This window comes from Oenanthe melanoleuca, chromosome 2, assembly GCF_029582105.1.
Source record: "Oenanthe melanoleuca isolate GR-GAL-2019-014 chromosome 2, OMel1.0, whole genome shotgun sequence".
In the NCBI taxonomy this organism is placed as follows: domain Eukaryota; kingdom Metazoa; phylum Chordata; class Aves; order Passeriformes; family Muscicapidae; genus Oenanthe; species Oenanthe melanoleuca.
The window spans coordinates 36,149,944-36,176,887 of NC_079335.1; the positions used below are offsets into that span (position 1 = coordinate 36,149,944).

The 26,944-nt window shown below is 36.5% G+C and overlaps 1 protein-coding gene across 2 annotated transcripts in view; it reads left to right on the forward strand.

The window, feature by feature from the left end:
- Positions 1-26,944, forward strand: part of ASPH (aspartate beta-hydroxylase) — a 109,043-nt gene that overhangs the window by 53,932 nt on the left and 28,167 nt on the right. For both annotated transcript variants that reach the window (XM_056482974.1, XM_056482976.1), the window contains exons 15-19: positions 6,964-7,005; positions 18,162-18,250; positions 19,981-20,067; positions 23,109-23,259; positions 24,247-24,383. In XM_056482974.1, the coding sequence (XP_056338949.1) occupies positions 6,964-7,005; positions 18,162-18,250; positions 19,981-20,067; positions 23,109-23,259; positions 24,247-24,383 (506 nt within the window). The remainder of the gene's footprint in view (positions 1-6,963; positions 7,006-18,161; positions 18,251-19,980; positions 20,068-23,108; positions 23,260-24,246; positions 24,384-26,944) is intronic.

Here is a 26,944-nt window from a genome sequence, read left to right on the forward strand (position 1 = left end):
CCCTTCCTCATTCCCTGGCTGCTCTTTTCCAGTTGTCTTTGGCTTTAACAAATAAACCCAGAATCAAACCAACACAAAAAACCAAACCAAAACCAAAATCAAAATGCTTAAACAAATTTTTGGCATGGCCTAGATATCCTTTACAAGGTAAATAAAGTGCCATATGGTAATATAAAATTTACTGCCTAGAAAAATATTTAAAAGTTTGTTTCCCACCTTATACAGCAACTTTGTATATATTCATTGAGGTAGATCTTAGAAATTACAGCATTTTCATATTAACTAATCTGATACAAAGTTGCATTTTTTAGCATTTAAGATTTTTTTGTTGTTGTTTTAGAGGAAGTTGTGTTTTGGTTGGTCCTTTAATAGAGATTTCCCCTTATTTTTTCAGATACTTAAAGCTTCAAAAGAAAAGTCCCTACATCAGGAGGACCAGTCCTAACCATACGCTACAAAAGGGGAGCAGATGGTTGTAATAGACCTTATGATGTAATTACCAAGCAGTTCAGGGTTTGGGGAATGAACACTAAGATGTTGTAAATGGGTTTTAGCCAACTGTCATTTTAGTAAGCATTTTTAACACTTGGATGTTTAGTTTACATTCCTGTCTGATATTTTTTTTCCCTTGGTCAAGTTTAGTGAATTCATTATTTTTCTTCTGTGTTTGTGACAGAGTTACAGCTTAGAGCTGCATTTCATGTACTGTTTAAGCAATTGTTAATATTCTATTTATAACATAGCAGCAAGTACATTTTTTCAGATTTTAATATATATCTTTTGTTGTGGATTTATACAGTATGTACAGAGCAGCTTGGTCAAATGAAACATATGATGTTATGAATTTTTAACTGTTTCATAACTGCTGATATAGCATACAGCCTAATTGCATTTTATTAAAGAACACTAATTAGGCATACACTATGCTGTGAAGTTTGACTTATGTCTCTTTGCACTGATGTTATGTCAACAGTTAACTACACGAATTTCAGGTGATTTTTAAAATACCCTAACAAGGTATAAAATGTGTGTTTAATTCATACTAGTAAAAGACCAGATTACAAAATTACAGGTTTCAAAAACCCTTTATGTATGAATTAGCACTTTTTATTTATGCTCATCTGATTTTTACAGCAAAAATGTCTAGAGACTAGATGCTAGCCTGACAGGGAGTCAGTGGAGTTTGTAACAAGACTGAGTTGCTGAAATCAGGTTGAATTCAGTAAAATTATTCCATTTTGGTTTGCCTACCAATATAATTATCTCAAAGCTGGCTTTAATAAGCTTTATGTTCAGTAAATTATTTTAATAGCCAAATTTGCATAAACACTTGGTTTGCAAATTTTACTTTAAAAATGCTTTGGAAATTCAACCTTAATTAAAGTATGATGTCAAAATTTAAGACCTACCATTATGAATGCTCTTGAAAATGGTACGTCTGAAATTTAGGTACTGTGAGTGATTTAGGATTTTAATATAACAGGTGCGCTTTTTACCTGTTCTGTGCTGCTGTTCCACAATTATGAAGACATATTTTATTCTTTGATATTTTGCATGTGTTCCTTTTTGGCTCAGGAATAATTGCTGTGATTTTAGGAAATTGCCAAGCCTGTTACAGGAGCTTAGGAGAAATAAAGTAAGATAAATTTATGAAAAAGGATAATCAGTTTGGTAACCCTAACAGTTGGTTGCCTTTTGGTTTACAGGAAGACTTTCAATTTCTGTAACCTGTTTTGGAGTCAGGGTTTTAGAAGCTTACATTTGTAGTGAAAGGGGCATCATATATGCTTGCCCTTTTGTTGGGTTTGGGATGTCTGTAAGACTCCACGTGAGTGCTACATCTGGTCAACAAATACAGATGTCCCAAAGTGATTTCTTTAGCCTTTTCAGGAAAGCAATAATACTCTTAGACTGTGATGTGTTTTGGGATGGGATGTTCTAGTAAAATTACCTGTGATTGTGAATTACAAAGCAATAATTTTTACAAAGCCATATTTTGTGAGGAATTTTGGAAATTATTTTAGAATGGTGAATGGAGGATTTTTTATATAACAGTGGCAGCCTATTTGTAGAGCTATGGGACTGTGAGAGTGTATTACGCTGTGATTGAATTTTAAGTATTTTGTAACTGGGTATGTGATTTTACGTGCTTCATGTTTACAAAAATATGCCAAGCTGAGCAAGGTCAAGTGAACTATTAAAAATATGTATATTTAATCCATTTTAATGTTTGGCAATAAAACACAGAAGAATATCTTTGGCTTTCTAGTGTCATTATTTATTCCCAAATGTATTAGATATTCGCTATAGGGATAAATATTTTACTCAGCCACTAATTAATATTATCTTTTAAATTGTGAATTTGAATATTAAAAATATATTTGAAAGTATTGTTTACAAGGAGGAAGTAGCAAGTAAAATAAATTAATTTTATTTCTGACTGCTGTTATGTGAAGGAAATGGGCAGTATGCTGTATCTTTATAATTGTGTTGTGATTGTCCTTTTGGAGTATTAACATTCTGCAACCAGTTAAGCCTGAATTTTTTTCATTAAACATTTCTGTTTGTAATTTATAATGGATGAGATAGCACTTCTTAATAAACACAAATGTCTGGGGAGAATGATATATCTGCTTTGCATACAAAATATTATGGTTATGGTCCATAGTTTAAATCAGAAATCTGATAAGGTCTATGCACTCCTCTGAAAGCAAAAAATCTTCCTTGACCTTTTCAGACACCTCCATAGCTTTAATGATCTGGTATTGCTGAATAGTAGTTTAAGAAAAAGTCAGAAGATTACCTTTTTCTTTAAAAATTTCACATTGCTATATAGCCACTTGTTATATGTCAGTGAATCTAAAGTCTTGGATTCAGTTGTGTTTTTTTTGATATCACAAGAAGAAATACTAGTAAGCAAAGAGTAGAATACTAAAGTTGTATTTTAATACTGCCAATTTACTATAATTTAAATTACTTTCTAATATACTCTGTAATTGAAAATGTACCTGTCACAGTGTGACTTGAATAGGGCTTTGCCAATTTTAATATGTTTAATTTCCTTTAGAGATAGGACTTAGGAGTAAAGACAATGCAGGCTGAGAACTTAAAAGGATATAAGAAGAAATTTATTAATAACACAAAAAGAATTCAGAATAAGATTTCTAGATTATTCCCTTCTCCCTTCATTCCACATTTCTTAACAACAACATACAGAGAACACTTCAGTCATCCACCCAAATAATAATTTCAGTTCACTTAAGAGAGAAAAGTTCCTTTCTTGATTTAGGCTTAGGGGATGTCTTCACCTTCACAGTCTGCATCTGCCTGGACCTACAAAACTATGAATTTCTTCCCATCTCCACAGTCCTTCCAGAGCTGTGCTATGGGTTATGTTACACATTTGGGGTACCACTTTTAAAGGCAGGCTGCTCAAAAACAAAATTCTCTTCATCTCCTTCTCTATTAAATGTCTCTGTTCATATTCCAGTCCCAAAACAGAGAGCTCCATTTCCCCGAGGCAAAAGGTCTAATTCTCAAGCATCCAAACCTCCCAAATATATTTCACAGTTTAAAGGAATTTTAGTGTAGTCACCGTCCCCTTAGCCCACAGAAAAGGTTTTCAGCTACTCATCAGTTGCATCTTTTCAATCTCTTCCCATCAGGAACTTTATCTTCATTCTGCTGACTTCTGTAGACTCCATGCTTTATTTCTTCTCATCCAGGGGAGCTCAGGAGATCGAGAATCTTATCCAGGCATTAAGAGAGTTAAAATTGCATCCAGGACATGAAGAAGCCATGTGGGCAGCTGGAGGCCTCTTCTCTCAGAACAGGGATGGGGGGGGAAGGGAGATCCTTTGGTGGCTCCCTCATCCCCCTGCTCAGCCACGCCACGTGGAGAGGGGAGCCGAGCCGAGCTGGGCCGAGCCAGGGCAGGGGCCAGGGCTGTGCCGGAGCCATGTGGCCGAACCGTGGCGCTGCCCAGCCAAGCCGGGGCTGGGCCAGGGGCTCCCCGTAGAGCCGGGGCTGGATGCCCGGCCAGGCCCCCCGGGTTGAGCCGCGCCAAGGCCGGGGCCACCCAGAGCCAGGGCCCCGGGGGTGGCTATCAGCCTTGCGGCCAGAAGGCCAAAGAGAGCAAATTAGCCTTAGCAATGTGATTTATGAAAGCAAAATAACTTTTCACTGGCCACCTGGAATGTCAACCACCAGATCAGCCTCAGACTGGTCCCTGCATCCCGCAGGGGAAGCTCCCAGAGAGGGGACAGCCCCTCTGTTCCCCCAGGCAGCTCTGGCCCCCGCCCTTCCATGTGCAACCAGCACAGTACCATATCATGGCACTTCTTCTAAGAAGTTTAAAAAATGGCTAAGGTTTGATATAGGAAAGATACTGAAAAAATGTAACGATTTTACTGAACATCATTTGTAATTTTAAATGTTTCAAAAATTACTTAACTGTAAAAAAGTTGTACTGTGCATTTATAGTGACCAAGATTCATGTAAAATCTACAAGGTCTGAAACACATTTTTAATTGTGACCTGGGTCATTCTTATATGTTGTCAAACATTTAGTTGTATTGTAATATAAAAAATAAATTTATTCTTCCCGGTAGAAACTTTATTGGGAATCCCTGGTGCATCCGTTAAATAGTGATAGCAGCCCCAGCTTACAGAGATTAGCTAAAGCTGTTTTGTCAGTGATTTTCATCTTGAATTATTTTGCTGGAAATGAAGACATTGAGTAAGGGATGGGAGTGGTTTGAAGAGCTAAGATTTTTTGTTAGTTTGTTTGAGCTACAATTGGTTTAAGTTGATGAAAAAATAGTCTCAAGATTTATTATCATATCCGTGTCTGAGAGAGAGCACATTTTTAAACCTTTGCCAGAAATAGCACAATTAAAACCTTTTGCACCATTGAAATATGCTAGGGATCAGTGTGGAAGGAACAAAGCAATATGTGCTGAATATGATGCTGAAGTGAATTCTTAGTGAAGTGTGAATTCTTAGCTTCAGAGCTAACAAGATCAAGTTGTGATGAATTTCAAAAGCAGCTATCTAGAAGGAGAACTGGGAGTATTTAAAGATCATTGGAGAGGCTTTGGTGAAGTAAATGACAACTAACTTAGCAGAATAAAGGCTGAAAATAGTCTGAGAGTTTGAATAACTGATTCTAGTGCATAAATAGGTATAGAGAGCTGTAGGTTATATGTTGTATGAGTCTCAGGAATAAAGAAATATGAAGCCAGACAATAAAAGTGAGCTAGGAACAGGCTTTAGAGTGTGGAGGTCATACATTGGTCTTCCTGTGATGGCAAAGAAGTTGCAGAAGTAACATGAATGTCCCAGATGTGTGGAAGCAGGTTACCCCATCACCTAGAATGAAGTAGAGAGAAGAGGCCAGGTGAGACCCTAAAGTGTTGCTGGTAAAGGAAAGGAGACATGGAAAATGGGTGGCTAACTAGCATGATGTGTTGTGGTAATGGGAGGTGGTAAAAATAGAAACATGAGTATATAAACTGGTTTGTGTGAAAACTGTAAAACTAAACTATTATTTAATCTAGGGCTGCATTATTGCTCTTTTTAAAATTTACTGTTTTGGATGACATACAACCATTTTATTGATTGTGTGGTATGTGCAAAAAAATACAGAATCCGGGGTTTTAGGAAGTACTGCACACTGCTTTCATTAATATACTGCTACAGTAATAATTGTCCCTAGTATGTAATTGACTCTATAGATCTTTTGTCATTTCTTACAATTTAATTGACAGTCTAGATCTCATGATGTAATTGAATGACTTGCAGCATGATCCTGTTTATTTAATTTACCATATAATCAAGTTAATGCTTCTTGTGCCTTGTACTGAATATAAATTAGAGTTATGGTGCCCATACATTTGGGAATAGCAGTTGTCAGCCTGTAGTAAAGGGTGAAATTAGAGTGTTAAAAATTTTGATTTCATGTGTGTGCATAATCCAGTTCCTTCATGAAAAAATGTAATGTTTTCCTGCATTTTTAAATGCTGTATTCACACTATAATGCATCTGAGCAGTGAGTTTAACAAAACAATGAATACTGAGTATTTGGACAAGGTGTCTCTAAATTACTTGGAAATTAAAGAAAATGTCTTTATATATATAAGTACTTAAAAATTAAACAATATGTGTTAAAGAGAATAGTAACTGGCTAAAAAGGCAACAGACCTCCCTGTATAGTGCATTCTAAGTTTATTAGGAGGAAATATTGGAGGCTTATTGGGAAAAAAATTGGAATTGGAAACAGTGTTAGAATTGTGAGGCAAGATGCTTTATGTCATAGAGTAGGGCAGGATCAAAAAGTGTTTAGAGGTGGGAAAAGATCTTTATGTATCTACCACCATCACGAAATACACATTCATGATTTTTGTCCAGGATTTCATTTGTTTTTGCTACAAACTATCTTAATGCTTGCTTAACACCTACCTCTGCAGTCAGATGTTTGCAAAACACCTGTTGCATTATTTTAAAAACTGAAAAAAGACTAAAGTTTCCAAGTGCTCAAGTCACTTCTAAAAGTGACATTTAAACTCCCAATGGATTTTGTTTTCACATTTTAACCAAATGTATGTATTAAAATAGTGTTTCCAATAGCTTTTAATTAGTGAACAGATTTTGTTTCTTGCAAAATAGCTTTCATTGTAAGTGTATATGAACTAAATATATTAAACATCTAGAGGAGAAATTCTGTGAAATGTTTTGTGATAGAAGCAATATTGTAATATCTGAAGCATCTGCAGGAAAAGATCTTTTAGATAACTATATAGTTCAGAAAATAATCTATTGTTATTTTAAAAATTAAAAATGAAACAAAAGTCCTGTTGACTCAATTATATTTTGAGTATAAATTGTAATTTTCTTGTATCTCTTTCTTGCCATAAAATTTTAACATAAATTTATTTCAATGAAATTATATTTTTAATGTTCTAGGGAAAAGTGAAAAAGAAACAGAACAAGACAAAACAGAACAAGGTAAGTCTGAAAGTAACATTCTGTTCTGAAATTCAAAACCATGTTTTGTGGGAGGATTGATTTAAATCAGATTTAAGAGTAGTGAAGCTTCACTCCTGTACATCTTATGTAGATAAACTGCAGTTGAATGAAAATCCAGAGAGCATGTACTTTTATAGGTAAACACCTGGTTGTTTCCAAGCATCAGTGGCATCCATGCACGCCAATCAATCTTACCTGGTCACAGAATGGAATGATAGAACTGTTTAGATTGGAAAAGACCTTTAAGGTCATCCAGTCCAACTTGTAACCTAACACTGAACCATGTCCCTAAGTACAACCTCCTCTCAGGGTGCTGTAGAGAGCAGAAAGGTCTCTCCTGGGCCTCCTTTTCTCCAGGCTAAACAGTCCCAAACACTCCCAGCTGCCTCATCAGATTTGTGCTCCAGACCCTTCACCAGCTCTGTTGCCCTTCTCTGTACACACTCCAGAACTCTTTCTTGTAGTGAGGGGCCCAAGACTGGCCCCAGGATTTGGGTACAGCCTTGCCAGTGCTGAGTGGGGGGGACAAACACTGCCCTGCTCCTGCTGGCCACACAATTGCTGATCCAGGCCAGGATGCCATGGGCCATCTTGGCCATCTGGGCACAGGCTGGCTCATGTTCAGCCAGCTGTTGACCAGCACCCCTGGGTGCTTTTCCAAAGGGCAGCTTTCCAGCCACTCTGCCGCATGTCTGTAGCATTGCATTGGGTCATGGGATGGTTGTGACAGCTCCTGCTGTTTCAGGACTGAACTGCTCAGTGTCATACCTGGTTTAGTGTTCTGGAGGTCAGAGTTGCACCAAGCTCCTTCTGCTTGTGGAGGGCAGGAGGCAATGTGGGCTGCCTGGCCCTGGAGCTGGGTTCAGCCCTGCCAGCTGTGCTAAGTGTGAAGAGACAGGTGACATGCAAATCAGTCCTTGTCAACACCACAATTGCCCAGTCTTAGATTAGGTAGGAAGGTGCAGAGACAGATCAGATGGAAAAGAAGTGAGGTTTTGCTGAAGAGCACTGTGACTCTGCTGTCCCTACAATGACATCTGTCCTGGCCCCATGCATTCCCTATCATTGCACAAAGCTTGCACAACCTCCTTCACTGTGGTCATGGCTGGTTGCTGACAATGCCCATAAACCTCAGGGTCTGTGCCAAGGAATTCAGTTGCTCTACTCCTTTTTCATTCTGTTTCCATTTTCTGTGTGGCTGTTATTTTGTACTTGAGTACTTGGGAATGCTGCTTTTCCAATATTTTGGCTTGGTTTTGTGTGTTGATATTTTAAACATAAGTTTCTAGGACTGGCAAACTTTAAACATTTTATTTAATATTAAGTATGTCACGTGTAAACATTACTTATAAAAAGTAAAAAAAGCCAACCAAAACAACTTGGAAATTTGGCAATTATGCCTACATTTCCCTTTATTGGCAGGGAATATCTTACTGCAATGAATTTACATACTTGATAGTAGGAAAAATCTCACCATTATTATACTGTTAGAACAGTATAATAAAATGGCATACAAGAGCCATCCAATGTGGGTAAAAAGCAGCTTGTGTAAGAAACATTATTTTGCAAGATTACTCATCAGAGCATGTACAAGAACTTTAGGACATGAAAGTTTGAAAAAGTGTAGTTACTTTCCTTTTCTGCCCCAGGTGTTTTGTCATTTTGTTTCTTTTTAAACAGCAACTACATAAATGCTGCTGCAGATTACAGGATTTCTATAAGGTGGAAAAAGGGATGATTTTGTTTTCCAGGTTAAATGGACAGAATTTTTCATCCTACCAGGAGAAACAACCTTGCATATTTTTAAAGAACTTTGTTTATAGTTACACTGCTTGTGTGATTTTCATACAAGTTGAATTTTGTTGAACTTTTTTCATACTCTGATCTAAGTTTCCACTTTCAGCAGAAGTGATTAGCTATAGATGTCCTAGTCACAGGAAATAGTATAAGGTCCTATTGATTTGGTTTATTTTAAATTACCCTAGTAAGATGCAGCAATAAATTGATGGGAGATGTATTATAAAATATACTGTACTGTGGCTGGTACATGTAGGAAACTTGAAAATCTAAAGAATTGGGAATTTGAAATTTCATGTTTGGCTTGGGTTTAAGGTTTGCTTCTGATTCTGAGACTACATTCTGATGTGCAAATCTGCATTTGTTTTGTGGTATTTGGAATACAAGCTCCAAAGAGCTTCTGTGCAGAAAGTATTTAGAGCTTTGAGTAGCTCTTACAACATAAATAGTTTTTTACTGCTGCAGCCTTCATAGTACTAGGTAAGCAAGGTGTGCTAATAATTATGTAAATTTCAGTATTCAACAGTATTTCATCAAGCTTATTAAAGGTCTTACTGAAAATTCTTTGATATTAACCAAATCGCCCTCTGTAAAATCCTCTAAAGAAACGAAAATGAAAATAAACTTGTTTCTATCATAGAGTTGCTTCAAGGTTTCTCTGTTATATTTAATTGAGGTGGATTCTTCGTCTTCTCCATAAGAATGTAATCAGACTTTATATTTAAACAAGTAGTTGAAATGGGATGGGTATTCCAAGTGAATCTGACAAATAATTCTTTAAAAGGTTTCACAGGTAGTGCAGTGCAGGACATACATGCCACATCCATAAGGTGTCTTTCTATCTGAGGTGGATTTAGTTCTTTTTGATCACATAGACTATAAAAAACAGCTTTAAGTAAGGTCCTAATTTTTCTACTTTGGTTTATATTTGACATATATTAAATATTCATTTACGTTGATGAACAGATATAAAAACTGAAAAAAATATTTTCAGCTAAGAACATATTTGTTTCATACAGTGGATTTCAGCATAATAATTTTCCCTTTTCAAAACTGATAAAGCATGACAATAAAAAGGAATGCTATTTGGCTGGGACACTCAGTGCATTGCATTAGGGACAGAAGTACACGTAAGCCAGGCTTAGGACAATGCCATTCCACATGTGGCCCTGCCGCTTGGTGTTACTTTGGTTACAGGTCAGCATTCACCACTGTTTACTCTAGGCATTTACCTTTGAAGATATGTAGGATTCCACTGTGATACTAGCAGAGAGCTAATCTAAGGAGGCCAAGTACTGTTCTTCTACCTCAATGTAGGGGTTTGCTGCAGAACAAGATCAGTTATCCCCTAAATTCCATTGGGAACCTTCACCTGAGCTCTGTTGTCTGGAGAAAGAGCTTACACAGTTAGCTCATCTGCAGCATTGTCAGGTGGGCTGAGTTCCATCCTTACAAACTCTACTTATAAGAGTACACACAGTACTTATTGATTTGCAGATTTGATACTGGCTACAATTACATATCTGTGAGCTGTGTGTAGAATGACCAACACAGAAGTGTAGTTGTCAGAGTTCAAAACTGCTGCATAACACCATTCTGAACCAAATATATAGGATGTTAGAATATTCCAGTATATTTTTAATAAAAAGTCAATGAAGAAATTTATTTCTGGTTTTGTCAAAAGATTGCTGGAGTCTAGTCCTTGAGTGAAGCCAAAACTCTTAATGATGAAAGAGAGGTGAATGATGGAAATACATGCCAAAACAATAATTATCATTCTGCTGTTGTTTCTTATGATCAACATCTAACCAACCAACCAACCAACCAACCAACAATAATTTCATACAGAAAGCCCTGTAGAATACTTTTTGCTGCAAGGGAAATTGTTCTGGATAACAGCAGCTAAAGATTTATTGTAGTCATTAGATTCCAGCTTTATTAGTCCCTAAAATGCCTGTTTTTATTGTCTGACTACTTCCCCAGATAAGTTGATTATAGTGGTTTTGCCTGTTCTACCAATACAGTTTAGAAAAATCTTTTAATTATTGTAGTGCTCCTGGCTTTAAGTTGTCTAGATGCAGTTTACTTGTTTATACCTTCGAAGTTATAATTTATAGAAGCCCATAAAACAAGTAGATAACTTACTCTCTCTGTATCTCACCTAATGAGCTTCCCAAACAACAGGACAATGACAGGAGTTTTTCATCATCATCAAATTCTCATTCAAGCATCCACTGAGAGGCAGCACAATTTCCAAAACTAATTTGGGTAATGATATGGGGCTAGTATCAGGAGGGAGGACAATTACTTGAGCAAATTTTGAATTCCAAGTAAAAGTCTGCTAATATGTGTGTATGTTCTAAAGAACAGAATTGAAACTTTGAACTGGGAAGGTATATTGTTGGTGGTGGGTGGCGAAGGGAATTCCTAAAACAAAAGGTCATGAAATTAATTGCAAAACAACTAGAGACCATGATCATCAGCATCTACTTGTCATTGTCCCACACTCAGAAGCTGACATTTACAAGTTGCCAGGAGCATTATTATTGAATTTGCATCGCAGCAGGGATGGGAGGGTGTTTAGAAAACAAAGCCTATGACCCCCCTCCTGGAAATTGTTTCCTTATTTTTCAAAGTTTAAGACAGAGAACTGACAGGAGGAGCCTTTGCTGCAAGTGACTTACAAGACTGTATTACATGAAGGGATTTTTATAGTTTGCATAACATAAGGAGACATAACTATATAGTTATAGCCTCTACAATTAAATAATTATAACTTCTATTAAAACTTTATTTAAGACTCAAGTCAAAAAATTATAGAACAGTTTGGGTTGGAAAGTACCTTTAAAGGCCATTTTGTCCAACCTTTGCATTGAGGTCATTCAATTTTCTGGCTAGTGATAAGCATAACATATAGTCAGTGATGCAGGACTGTTCCAGTGTACTTTTCAAATCAGAAACTGGGGACCATGTGTCCTCAAGGTGGCTGTAAAGACCAGCCTTTATTTTGAACTACTTTTAAAATAATTAAAACAGGAGTCCTAACTCCTCTCTGTTTTGTATGTGAGTAATAGCAGATGAAAGATCATGGAAGCCTCCAGGAATGCTGCCTTAACATTATAATGACAATACAAATGAATCAATAAGTGAATAAAAAAATCTAATTACAGGAACCAAACCACATTTACGAGGTGGTTTGTTAGATAGGGAGTAGTGTCTTTTCATCCTCATGTTTTCTTCCCCAGGTCCACAGAGGGATTGTAATGTTATTGTCTCCCATTTCTGAGAAACTAGAAATCTCATTAAAGACATGCTTAACAAGAAATACTTATGCTAATATGTAATATGGACTGTCATAATCACAGAGCAGGCCTCTCTCAGTTGACTGTAAATCCTGCATCATTAGTTTCCAAAGACTGAAGCAGGACCATTTATCCTGTGTGGAAGGCAACCTTCCCCTTAGAACTCCAAGTCAGACCAGCCAGGCTGTCACTCATTGCTCCCACTGAGCATACCAGGTTCAAAATGTCAGCAGTATTACTAGTTACTTGTGACATTTACATGAATTTTTTCACTATTGCTTTGGACTTGGTGTCATATGTAATCAAATTTTTGCCATGTACTAGTTCTCTCTTTTTGTTTTCCTTGTTGTAGTAACTGGCTTAATGTAATTGTCTACTTGGTGTTTTATACCGATTTCCAGCCTTGGGTTCTGCTCAGGTACACAGGAATTTACAGCCATTTGATCATGTGAGGACATATGTCTAAAAAGTTTTAATTCCTTGATTATTATATCTTTGGGCAGCTTTTCACATTAAAAATTATCAAGTGTCAAGAAGTACAATTCCATTAATAAATTGGCAGTTTGCAAAATTACATTTCTGGTGCTTTTTGGATGGTTACTTAAGGTAAAAAGATCTGCTACAGATGAGGATTTAAAGAACTTGATTTTTTGAATGTTGCTGGTATTTTATTTTTAAAGAAAAAGTTAACAACAGTTGTAATGGAGATTGCTTTCTATCACAAGACTTATGGCTTTTCTGAAATTATAGCACTGAGGTGAAATTTTGCATTGGGAAAGGGTTTGGAGCTTCGATATTCTATTACTGGCATCAGGCTGGGAGGAATCTCAGCTACCGTGATGATTGGCACAGTGAGCTTCTGTGGGGATTTCTTTGGTTGTCAAATGAGAGAGTGGAAGTTAGCTGTGTAATTACAGTGTTGGCACTAAAGCACATTGACATATAGTAGTATATTACAGAAATTGTAGAACATATGACTAAGTGGGATCCTAAAGCTTACTTTGTCTCTTTGGTTGACTGAAGGACTTATCAGCTGTAGGCATTGTTCTTGGCAGATGTTTACACATCCTGTTATTGCAAATTTTCAGTAATTACAATTCTACAACTGCCCTCAGCAACCTGTTCTACTGTGCTTGCTCAGAGATAGTAGTTCCAGATGTTCAAGACAAATTTTCTGTTACAGCCACTTTAAGCCTTCTCTTCCTTATTCTGGCTATGATGATATAGAAAATAATTTGTTCATCTGTGTAGCTATGTTTAACAGTAGTGTGTACCCATCTTCCCATGACAAACTCTTTATTACTGCCATTTTACCCTTTGTTCCTGCTTATTGTTGATCCCCTCCCCACCCCAATTAAAGGCAAAATATTTTTAAACAAATCTTCAAGAGTGAATCAATTATGTTTAATGATTTTGTTACTTTTACTTAATTTTGATGTGATTCCTTTGTGGTCTGAAGAGTATCTAGAAGAGTGTTCATTATTATTCAAAAAGAATTTCTCTGTCCCTTGCAGAAGTAAGGCTGTCACTACTTTTGGTGATGACAAGGCATTTTTCAACATAAAACCAAAATATGCCTGGTATTTTAATTTTCATTTGCCAAAATAGTTATATGAAATATTTAATCAAATTTCATTGGATGATATGACAGACTGTTAAGTTTACTGTACATTTAATATAATACATTGTAATACATTGCTACTTCTATTTTTTAAAACACTCTGTGTCTTGGTTAAGTGAGATATGAGATTTCTTGTCATCACTGGTAATTGTTTATTCTTCAGCACAAGAACTAGCATGGAGTTTCTTCTAAGACTTCTTCCTAGTGTGCTGCTTTTTCAGTGGAAACTGTTCTCTCTAAGGAAGTTTTCAAGAATCCTATGACAGCAGTCCTAGATAGAATGCCTATTCTTACTTCCAAGGCTATTATTGAAAATCCTCAGTAGTATTCTTGAAAGTCCACAGTATGATACATAAAAGGATTATTACCATTTTAATGTTCAACCTGATTTGGACTACAAACCAGCCAAGCTGTTGTGTGATCATGCACGACTTCAGTGTCATGGTGAAATTTGTCATTGAAGAAAAATTACATATATTTTCCTCTGAAAACAGATAAGTTAACTTCTTTGTATCATTGAATTTAATATATTGGGTCACATCTGCTAAAGGATTATTGCACTAGAAGGAGGGAATGGGTAATTTATTAAAATACCCCTGCAGGGAGATAGCAGGCTATCTGGTTAATATAGAGGAATGCTTGATGGTTACACTGAAAGCTCCCTGGTGAATCCTTTAACATAGGAATAGAATGGGAGATGAAAATTATTGCTCGTTATATAATGTTTACTGTGTTATATTGGTGCCTAGCAGATGAATAATATTTATGTTAACAGCTCCTTTCCAGCTTTTTATATTGATCTCCTGCTGGTCTAAGGCTGATATATAATTGTACTGAAAATAGGAAGATAATACTTTTTTTTTGTAATGGAGGTTGGCAAATAGGTTCTTACAATACATCACCCAAGCTGGGTATGAAAGGAAAGATATTTTATCTTTGTGTCTCCTTGTACAGACTTGTAAGATTTTAATTTACTTTTCTTATTTAATTTTTTTCCTCAGCTGTTTCTCATCTCCATGTAAGCTTAAATGAACTGAAGAGAGTATCCCAGAGGCAGTGGGAGTTTCTTGGTGGCTGGGAAAGCTTCTTTGCTTTGCCTCAAAGGAACCTTGCTGTTGCCATGCTTACTGAGTTTGAGAAGGGCCAAATGACTCTGTCTTTCCATGAATGCTAAAGCTAAAAAACACAAATAGCAGTCCTGTCTCGCTGAAATACAGTTCCTGTGTAGCTAGACTGCCTTAGATAAAGGTTTTCATTCAGAATTAACATTTTAGTTGTAGTTTATGTTACTTAGAGAACAGAAACTAAACCAAATGTTTGGTGGTGATGGAAGCTCCCCACATACTGTACCCAGAGGAACTGACATGCCTCAGTTTTCTTGCTAACAACAAAGGACAGTTTCACACAGCAGCTAAGAGCAAAATGAACCTAAATAGTCCTCAAGGTCACCTGCTTTCATTGGTTCCTTGGGTTGGTGTCTCTGAATTCTTCCACCCCTGCTGTTAAGCAAGCCAGGCCTTAGAAATAGCAATGGTTTCTTGAAAAACTGAGCTGGCATGTTTTTTAAAAAGAAAAAAACGCAAAACCCGACAAACCTTTTGCATGTTATGTGTTCTTTTCAGGCCCAATGATGTTATGTGAGAAACTTCTCACCCTACCTGTCAGTCACTGTGGGCTGAAGGTTTGGGGTGGAGGGGTCCTCGCTCTTGTAATAAGAGCTGTTTGTGTGGATTTTACTGGATTCAAGGAGTGTGAACACTTGGGAGAGATCCAGTGCTGTGCTCCTTAAGCATTATTATCATTAAATGCATGAAAAGGCAGTAAAGACACTGCTTTCCTATGGAATGGAGGATAGTAAAGTAAGACAGAGGAAGACTGAGATCAGTGACAGATTGGAAAGCATTTCTCCTACATCATTTATAGGCAATAAACAGAAGGCATTAAAAACATCTATATTATTAAGAAAAATGCCACACTTCTCTTTAGTCAGTGCAGCTCCATAATAACTACATTCCTTACAAGCATTACTGTGTGCTTGATTTCAAATCAAAAAACTTGGAAGTGTTTAGGGAAGCAAAACCAACATATTAAATTTTGCTGGTTTTGAGTTTATCCTGTAAAAGGAGTAAACTCCTAAATGTCAGACAAGTTTGCTTTTGGTTTTTTTTCTTCTTCTTCTTGGTAGCTAATGTCATGGAAAATTACAGTCTTACTATTATAAGAGATATATGTCAACAGAGATAATACTAGTGCATTGTTGCTTTAGTACCTTTTGTTTAAAAATCGTAATACTTTTTTTTATGTTTTAAGTTTTTATACAACCTTTGTGAATAAAAAAATGGAATTTAATAGGATAGCTTAAATTCTGTTCCCTTCCTGCTCCTGAAAAGCAATGGCATCTATTCAACTGTGCAGAAAAGTTTAAAAAGGTAGTGTAAGCAAAACTCCACACAGAGCTGTCCGAGTCCAGCATGGAAAAGAACAGTAAAAGTCTTACACAGAAAGGAACAAAAGTAATCAAGGGTTGTTATTTTTCATTCTATACAGAAGAAGTTCAGACTTACAACATCCTCTAATGATTGGATGGACTTAGTATAGGTCTAGGATTACCCAAGGCATTGGTATTTCTCTGAGGTTTAACAAAGAGCACGTGATTTGTCTGCCTAAAACTCTGTATAGGCTCAGAATCTCAGAGACAGTGCCATTTAATGAATCACAAGTGCAGCTTCCAGTAGCATGTGGTGGCTCTTGTCATTCCTCATCACCTGAGCACCTGAGGGCTTGGGAAGCAGAATAAAACGTGGCTAGTTACTATAACTTATTTTCCAAAATACTTGCTATAGCATTGCAGCAGATGATATTAAACTGTAGAATGTTTGATTTAAACTTTGCACTTATCTTTACAACATTCCCTATTTTAATTTCTACAAAGAAAATAGTAATTTTACTTATTTTCCTGCTAATAATGACCCACTTTACATAGAGGAGGAAAAAGCAGTAAAGCATAATCAAACCAAAAAGTTGTGCTGCTAATTACAGATATACATAACTAGTAGTTCTGTCAGACAAGATGCATTTCCTCCACTTGTGTCAGAAAAAGTGCAATCTTTTTTCTAATGAAGTGCAAGTGCAGAGTTAAGCTGTAGCAAATGTGGAAAAAGCCAGTTACCTGCATATCCTTTCAATAGTGTACTTGCATTTTTTTAAATGACTACTGTCCTTAATGTAACCAGGTAGACATTATTTAAGAGTAAGCTGTTATGAAGTAAATACCTGTTTAAATTGACACCATTTACTTAAATTTGCTTCAAATGAAGTTTACACAATTTATTTCAAGGCTGATTTGCTACATACTGCTGCTGCTCTACTGCTATAGAAACTTGATCACTAAGGGAGTCTTAACCTGACATTTCAGTGTTGAATTTGTTTTCATCAGGAAGGTCAAGTACTTGACTTTTTGCGTCCCTCCTGACCTGAGTAACTATGATTTCTATGAACTCATCTAATCACAGAATGGGTAATTTTGAAGAGACCACAGTGGCTCATCTGGTCCAGCCTTCCTGCTCAAGCAGGGCCATCTCAGGGCACATGGCATAGGATTCCTTCCAGGCAGTTCTTGAATATCTCCAGTGAGGGAGACTCTACAACTCTCTGATCAACCTATTCCAGTGCTTGGTGATCCCCACAGTAAAGAAGTTCTTCCTCATGTTCAGAGGGAGCTTCCCATGCATTAGTTTCTGCCTATTTCCTCTTGTCCTATTGCTTGGCACCACTGAGAAGAGCCTGGTTCCATCCTCTTGTTGCCTACTCTTAAATATATTGATATTAATGAGGTCCCCTGTCAGTTGTCTCTTCCTGAGGCTGAACAGGCCCAGCTCCCTCAGCCTTTTCTCAAAAGAGAGATGCTCCAGTCCCTTAATCACCTTTATTGCACTTCACTGGACCCACTCCAGGAGTTCCATTCCTCTCTTCCCCTGAGGAGCCCAGAACTCCACACAGCCCTCCAGATGCAGCCCCAGTAATTGCTGTAGGCAAAGCAGACATATATAATCACAACTTTTGGAAATGACTAGTATGTCCTGATGATTATGGTTTTCATGCTACTGTAAATGTGGAAAAAATCCAATTCCCTTTGCTTTATTGAACCATTTGAAAAAAAATCCTTGACTGTAATGTGAAGAAAAATGCTTTATTCTAAACTTAACTGCCAAGTTACTTAGTTTGAATGACTGAAGTTTGCTTTCTCATGTAGGAGTTTGTGATTGTAATAAGTAAGAAATCAGTTTCTTTTCAGTGTAATTTGAAACTGCCTTACTTGAAAATTGTTCGCTTTGCCAGCACAGTTGCTAGCTAAGTGTTATTCCAGACAATTGAAATATGAAAGTAATGAACTGTATGTTTGTTAAATCTTCTAGCTAAAAAGAAGAAGAAGCCAAAGCTCTTAAACAAGTTTGATAAGACCATTAAAGCTGAACTAGATGCTGCAGAAAGACTACGTAAAAAAGTAAGTTTTAAATGTTTTACTCAGGACTGTAGGCAGTGGACAAAAAAATGCATAAAATAAAATCTTGGAAAAAGGGAGAATGAATTTTAGATTACTTTTTGTGAAGTTAACTTTCTGAAATATTCAGTGCATATTTGTTCTTCAAGTTTAATTTCTGCTGTATAGTTTATTGTAAATTTTTTGAAGTCATAAGCGTATGTCTGTTCATGTGTGTTTGCTCACTGTTAACCATGAAGATATGTAGATTAATCATTGAATTTCTGCTTAAATGGATCACATGGAACAGGGTTAGTTCTGTCCTGTCACTCTTGTCCAGTTGACTACTGAAGTCAAATGCTACCAGAGAACTTTGTGTGTGTTAGCAGGGATGTCTCAGTAAGTGTTCTGATGTCTCATGAGCGTTAGGAGCAGATCATTGAAGTAGGTGCTGTTTCTGCTGAGATTCTGTGTCCTGGGAGTGCCTCTGCTGCTGTACAGCTGCTTAGAGGACAAAACAGATGTTCCTACTTCTCACCAGGGGCAGCAAGACCTTAACATCAATCAGTAAGGTTGGGTAGTTCTGAATTTAATAACTTGACCATGAAAAACAAGCAAAAAACCCTCTAAGCTCTTCAGTCATCTCTGCTTCTAGCTTCCAATTTTATACTTTTATTCTAATATTTCTGAAAAGAATACCTTTGCAGAGATGTCCCTTTTCCAGATGTGAGATTAAATAGTGAAGCAAGACTGTGGCTGTTAAAAATGAGAGACTTTAAGTCTTTTGAATGTAGTTCTTGTGAAAATTCTGATATGTCTCACAGACGGTCCTAGCACATAAAGAACAACTGCAGGTCTTTGTTGTATCCTAGATTTGAGGTGGATAAGCAGTGAGATATATTATCTTCAGTATAGTAAAATAGAAACCAATTTGGCTATTGCAGGTGCAGGATAATTCTTGATTTTCAGGACATACTGTGCAGTTTTGACTTTATCTTGCTGTCTGTGCAGCCCCAGAATTCTGGTAGGTCTGTGATGGGACTGGAGGTCTATTGCATAGGGAGCCCAAACTTCTGGCTGCCACTGCTGCTGTTCCTCACTAGAAGCCTTCTTTACATGTCAGAATGCAAAAATACCCAGGAGTTTTCATGTTTTTTGTTACTCAAGCAATTGGTTAATCAGAAATAGGCATAATAGAAGCATTTGATGAGCCTGTAGGGTCAGCTTGTTGACTCCCTTTACCTGCTGTATCTCTTGGTAAGTTACAGTAGTCATGCATGTCATGCAAAAAACTTGGAGGAAACAGCCATACACTGTGGATGAGTCTACAGAATTTCCCTTAGAAAAACTGTAGCTATGATACTGTTCATCATGAGAAGTTTGCAAGGGGAAAATTTCCACCTATGTCTAGAGTTTTCTTCCTAATCTCTATTGTTTCTGGAATTTGGTATTAGCAGTAGGATTTTTACTTTTTTATACAGACAGATTATTTTCATCTCAGCATTTTATCCAGTCAACAAAGTGAGTAAAGTATGAAAAACCAAGCTATTAATTTTAACCATGGAAAGTAGATTGTTTCATAAATGATGTCAATTAATTTCTCTTTAAAAGGCAATCCCAAAAAAAGTATGAGTGAAAACTGTTGATTCAGTTTTGTGTTTGTTCTTTAATTGTGAAACTAATGTGTTATTAGGTCCTGCATCCTTCAGCATTTTTATTAGACAGAATTGCTGATAAATATCTCTGCTTTTCAGGGAAAAGTTGAAGAAGCTCTAAGGGCCTTTGAAGCATTAGTGAATCAATATCCACAGAGTCCTCGAGCAAGATACGGGAAAGCACAGGTACTTAGGAAAAAAAGTGATGGGTGTTGGAAAAAGCTAAAATTAAACATTTTGCTTTACTTTTTTTTAGAGTTATAAACACCAGTTGGGATTAATTTATAAATTTATGGATGTTTCCTAGGTAATGAAAGAATCATCTGATATGTCATATTGTATCTCTTTCAGTCAACTGTCCTTCCCCAATTACTTTAGCAGCTTTTGTGAAACTTCAGTGGGAAGTATAGTAAATAACAAAAAAATAAGGTTCATCCTGTAGATCCCAGGAGAACTGTCAGGTGAATGGCAAGAGATAAATACCAACTAATGGCCCAGTGCAGGAGCAACAGGCAGAACCTACATACTATTGCTGTAGCTAGTAGATCAACACGTCCATCAGCCAAGATAAATGCTGCTTTTTGGTCTAGTGGGAATAGAGAAGAGGATTTGGAGTTTTTAAAGAGAACGAGTTAAAGTATAAAGAACACAGGCAATGAGGCTTAGTTAGCTTCACTTGTGGAGAGAGTTATGTTTCAGGTGTTTCCATCAAAAAAAAAAAAAAAACCAAACCCAGAAGGCATTAGAAAATAATCTCTGCATTTAAAATGGTTTTAGGCTGTGTTGAGATGTCTCAAAAGGGAATAATCTTTGAATTTTCCTAAATAGTAGGATAATCCTGCTGCACTAGGAGTAGTAAGAGACTCTTTGAACTCATGTTAATCAGGATGAACAAAGTTAAGCCCTCAGTGTAGGAGGGAATGGTGCTGTTAGACAATTGATGAGGACCTTGGAGTCACAACCAGTTTCCACTTGGTTAATAGTAGTCATGCCAAAACCAAAGCTGTGATTATCCAAAAATCTATCACACAAGCACTTGATACACAGCAGACAAATGCTTCAGTGCTCTCTGTGGTGACAGTCTGACAAACTCTACCTCCTTACAGCAGGAGACCACTTTGTTCATACAAGTGATGAACTTCTCTGTTAAGTTACACTTTTAATAGTTACCAGTTTTTACAAATCTACTTATTGTATCTAATAGAATATGCTTCCTGCCTCCTCAATAACTTTAAGGAGAAGGGCAGATCATTGCTGTCAGTTGTGAAATTTATTCTCATTCTGAGTTCCCATCTCAGTGACCCAACTTCATTTGTCCATTTACAGCAATTTGTAGTGGGCCTCTACTACTTTAGTAATCATGAAAGGTCAGTACAGACCAAGATCTGAAGAAATAATTAGATGTGTTTTCTGTGTGTTAAAACAATGATAAATTCATGTTCTGTAACCTTTGAAGGTTCATACTAGTCATTTTACTGAACAATTACATTAATATTACCAATGACAGTTTTATTGAACCCAGTACGTGTAAGTTCAAGCTGTTTGAAGGAATAGGCAAACCATGAGCATCAGACAGATGAATTATTAAGATTTGCATTGTAACACAGTATTATTTTTAAATGGGTATTCATATCAACAAAATTCATTTAAATTTGCTATTTCTCATCACTAACTAAAAGTAAAACTGCGAAGAATAAGGGTAAAGGCCTTGGAGGTTAAAGGTAGAGAAGGTAAAAAATTCACCACAAAAATGTACTTCTCCAATTCCTTGAAGCATGAACCAACATCACATGCTAATCTTGTAGATTCAGTTTTTAATGAGACATGAAAATTGATTTTTTTTTCTAGATCTTTTAATGGCTTTAAAAGTCAATTGTTTTCCAAAAAAGCCTGCAAAATATTTCATTGTTAGTGTGTTTTTCAGAAATGTGAGAAATTCTTTATTTGTTGTCTGAATTACACTTGAGCCAGGTAAAATGATACTCTACAGAATTCATTAACATCTTTACAGGTGAAAAGAACAAGAGATAGGTTTTTGATGTCCCTATATGAATGTTCAACTTATGGTGAAGTTATGCAGATTTTATGCTGACAATTTTTGCTTCTTTGTTAAATATCTTTAATATTCTTTGCTCTTCAATTGCTTTGAAAAAAAAAGGAGAAATAGATTTCCTAGTGCATATTATTACTTAAAATTGATTTCTGAAGCTGTCTCTGAAAGCTGCTTGGTGAACTGTTTGGCTGCGTAACCACATTTTGGTATTTCCAATACTAACTTCTAAAGCAACTCAAGGAAAAAAGTTGAAAGACAGAAGTGCAAAAAGATTTCAGATACTTGCTATAACATACACAGATAACACAATTGAAGCAATTTCATTTAATGTGTGTCTTTGATGCAAAAGTGAATTTAAACAGACCAACAAGAGCTTCTGCACCATCATGTTTGTGATACATCTGCTGTGGCTCTTGTCTCAAGAAATAACATAAGCCAATAAATACAGAAGTATTTGAGAAGAAAGCATTTAACACCCTAAAATGCATGCATTTATACAAACAATTCAAAGTAAGCCTTCAAAAATTCTGCATTTGAGACATAGTCTTTTTCAGTTGTGGAAGCAAAGTGTGAAGGTGCCTTACCACAGGTGAGATCAGTCGTAGCTTCTGTTGGATTCACTGAAGCTGTAATTTCACTGTAGACAGCTCATATATCCGTTGGTCTGCTTCTGAATTTCATGAACAAGTTTAAGTTTTGAAAGAGTTGCAGAGTACATATTCTAACAACATATGCAAGGCAAAAAGGCAATTCCTAATTAATTTTACAAGAGTGTGAATAAATTTGTCAGAATAGATGAAAATGTTTGTTGGTGTGTTTTGATCTGTGTATTACTTCCAGAGTGAGACTTAGTATACAAATAGTCCACAGGCAAAATTTTGCATTTCTTCTGTGTTATTAAACCAGATTGCTTCATCTGCTTTTGAAAGCAGAAATTATGAATTCTACAAATATTAATAAAACATCTGTGTTAATCTATGTTTTAGGTGCAAATTTTCTTGCACTTCTCCTTTCAGTTTGTAGGTAATAAGATTTAATGGTAATTCTAGTGTGCTCTCCCATAAAGCACAACCCATAGTCAAACAATCACACAGTTTGCCTGGTATGAAAATAGTTGGTTTTAAAACTAATGAATTATTAGGTTTTCTGATAATGGTTTTGTTATTCTTTCTAGTCTGAAGATGACTTAGCTGAGAAAATGAGAAGCAATGATATGCTGCAACAAGCTATCAACACCTATGATGAGGTGGTTAGTCTCCCAAATGTCCCTTCAGACCTGATAAAACTGAGCTTGAAGCGAGAAGCTGACAGGCAGCAGTTCCTTGGTAAGTTTTGAGCATGGTATACAAATTACAGAAGTGTGAGCAAGGATTTCAAGACTTCACTAAGGATTTTAAAGTGACAATTCCATTGAATTTTTGGTTGGAGTTGTCTTCCTAGTATCTTAAATTAAAACCATTTTTACATTATTTAAATTTTTTCTAGATAACTAGTGTCTGTAATTTAGGATAATAGTGCCTTTAGAAAGCTGCAGCAGATGCTATGAGAAGCTATGATAATAGGTGGTCAAAAAGCTGAAGAAAACCAAGAGGAAATTACTGGCATAAGCAGAGTAAACATTCTCAGAATAAACTTTTGGTAAACATAGAGAAGAATGGAATTGTAAACAGGGAGAATATCCCCAAGATTTAGGTTTAAATTCTAGTTTTAGATCTCAATTCTGTGATGTGTGAGAAGTGATGATTAGAATATGAGGTGGAATCAAGGGTTCTGTTCCCATGGGTTGGATTTTTAATATCAAGTTGTTTTGATCTTGCTTTTCTTTAGCGAGACCTCATTTAGGAAGTCAAGGAACATAATTTTAAGCACATAAAGCATAATAAACTTCATAATGGGAGTAGAACTATTACTTAATTACTTAGAAATTAATTTAATTTGCTTAATTAAGATGAAGTTTATTATTATATGTTTACTTAGTTTTTTCCAGTGCTTTGCTGTCTGTGTATGATAGAGCAACCAAAGGTTAAATAGTGTTACTTCTGCACTGTGAAGGGTTCTCCACAAGAGGCTGCCATAACACTGTGTGATTGCAGGGATTCCCTGAAATATTCCTGGTACAGCTACACCCACAGTGACAGCCAGGCAGCTGAATGTGCTCCTGTCTGCACAAGTTTTTCCAGGTTCTCCTTCCTGATCAGCAGTGGAAGTGGAGTGCTTGCCTCTGATTTGTGTTTCCTTGGATGTTGTGTAAATATCTTGCTGCTGTTTCTTATATCTGCACTTGTAATTAAAGTCTTGTTCAATCAAATCAGGTCGCATGAGGGGTTCCCTGATTACTCTGCAGAAATTAGTTCAGCTGTTTCCCAGTGAGACTTCATTCAAGAATGACCTTGGTGTTGGTTACCTCTTGATAGGAGATAACAGCAATGCTAAGAAAGTATATGAAGAGGTGAGTTTCCATTCCAGCCAAGGAAAATTATTGTTTACATTCTTATATTAATTTCAAAGACTGACTGATTTAAACTCTTTTAGTTGTTAAATATGTCAGATTTTGAAGGGTTGATACAGATGAAATTTTTTTTCTACTGCAGTTATCTTCTAGTTTTAATTTATATTTTCTGATTCTGTCATACTAAGTTTTTCCTCATTGACAGAGGAATGCAACTTATTTCCATATGCTTAATAATAATTTAACTCTTCTACCTTCTGTTAGTCAGGTTTGGAATATATCAACAGCACATCTGGATGTGTTATATGTAATATGTAATGTATACTATAAAAAAAGAACCAATCTTCAAGACAAGGAGAGCAGGAGTAAGCCAGTTTCTTTACAGGAACAGCATCTCTAACCATGTGATCAAGCAGATCAATACTCACAAAGCTATTTAACCTTGGTTTTTTCATATTTTTATAAGCACCTTAAAATCTGTTTTTCTTTCATGATGTTTGTAGTGTGGACAATTAATTGGATTTCTGTCTTGCACTGTGGTTATCTGGCTGTGGAAACTTTGCTGCCAGGAAAGGCCACTCTGCTCCTGTGATCTAGAAACCCTGTTAACATCTGGAAGCCATCTAACAGATGTGGGGTCTGACATCATTGGTAGATCACAGATTGTCACACCTGACCAGGAATGGTCTTGTTGATGTTGGCATGCTTGTGGTGCTTGAGTGGGACAGGCTTGGTGGGGTAATTGTCTGGTTGTGGAGACTGGAAAGGGATCAGCAGGATTAGTGCCACCTCCTGAGAGTAAAGACCTGATTTTCCATCCCCACATCTGGGAGGCTGAAGAGATTCTCATCTCTGATAGCTTCTCAAAGAGAAGAACATGGTTGGAAGCAGGAGCCAAACACTAGAAATACCTTTTTTTTTTTCTCAGACTCCTCTGGTAGTCTCAGATGTTTCCAGAATAATGTTTGCTTTGCTACTTTAGCTACTTTTTATGTCCTTCCATGAAACATTTCTGTCCCATAATTTTTGGATTGCTGTCAAAATTTCTTAGAGGGTTGGAAACAATGGCTATTAAAGATAGAATTTATTAAACAAACCTGCTACTCAAGCTGCAAGGAATTTGAGAAAACAGAAACATACTCCTTTCAGGCAAGATTTTCCTGTGCAATTATTCAGTGTTTTGTTGCAAACAACATAATTGTTAAATTTCTGAATAATCACAGGGATTTTTGTATGTGGAGGAAGGTAGTGAATTTGCTATATAATTACTTTGATACTGAGTTTTATATACTTCAGAGGAAGTATATAGGGCTCTGATTAAGAACAGATATGCAACTGGTGTGCTTAAACATATTGTTTTCCATTCTTCTTTATCCAGTGTAATTACTCTGTTTTGCAGTTCACTAACACTGAAATAGAATAGAGCATAGTGATGTTGTGTCATTGTAAAGAGAGGACAAATAATTAAAAAAAACCCCTTGGTTTTTTTTTTTTTAATCGTGGTGGGTTTGTCCATATTTTAGGTACTTCTCAGGGTGAATTCCAACACAATAATATAATTTTTTTGTTTTAATTCAATAAATTTACACAAAGGATTTTAAGAAAGAATACCCTAAGAAGGAGGGAGAATCTCATGTGTACCTGCTTTGATTCTTGGTTCTACTGAAGGTTTCTTGCATGATTTTGGGCAGATTCTTTAGGGGCTACATGGCCTGCTCTGGAGTGCCTTGCTCAGCTGTTGCAATGCATATTTAGAAAGTGCTTGGTTTTGGGCTCCTACCATGGGTGCTTGGGTTCTCTGCATGGTAGAGAAAGGGGCAGACTGGATAGTGGCCTCAAGGAGACCTCTTTCCATGATTTTTGAATAAACTGGAAACTTCTGAATTGTGACTAAGTCCTTCTCACTTGTGTGATCTTTTGATACAAAAATGTTAAGAGAGCACAGACAAGAGCATGAACTCGGTGCTGCAAAGTAGATACCTCCAATATTTGTGAATCCTGTATTCTGTTTCCAGCTGTAAGGATGTTCATACATTTTATTCAAGTATTCTTTAATGCAGAAAGCACAGGCATCAGTACACACCCTCAAGATAATATACCCCTTACTCAACTTAAAATCTCAGCTTTTGTTGATTTCCCTCTAGCCTTATTCATGGTTAAGTTCTTGTGTATGTGATACTTGTTTCTGCTGCTCAGGAAAATTCCCAAATGGTTAAACACTCTTCTCTGCAGAGGAATTTAAACTCCAAATTTTCTGTTTCCTGGGAATCTGCTAAATTCATGGGGAAAATCTTTACTCCCTGCTGTAACATTTCAGTTTCAATTCAGTGTTACTGATCTGTGTTAAGCATGCACTGAGCACGTGGAACCAGATGAACCCTTCACAGGCACTGTTCCCTACATGGGATCACAGCACATACCATTCCAGAAACTAACCTGAGCTGGCATCATCTCCAAGGAATTGAATAGAAGCCCAGGGAGTCCTAGTGGATGAAAACTTCCTGCTTTTGCTTTTTTTTTGCCAGTTTACTTATTTTCCAGTCAATTCTTATTTTCTTTCC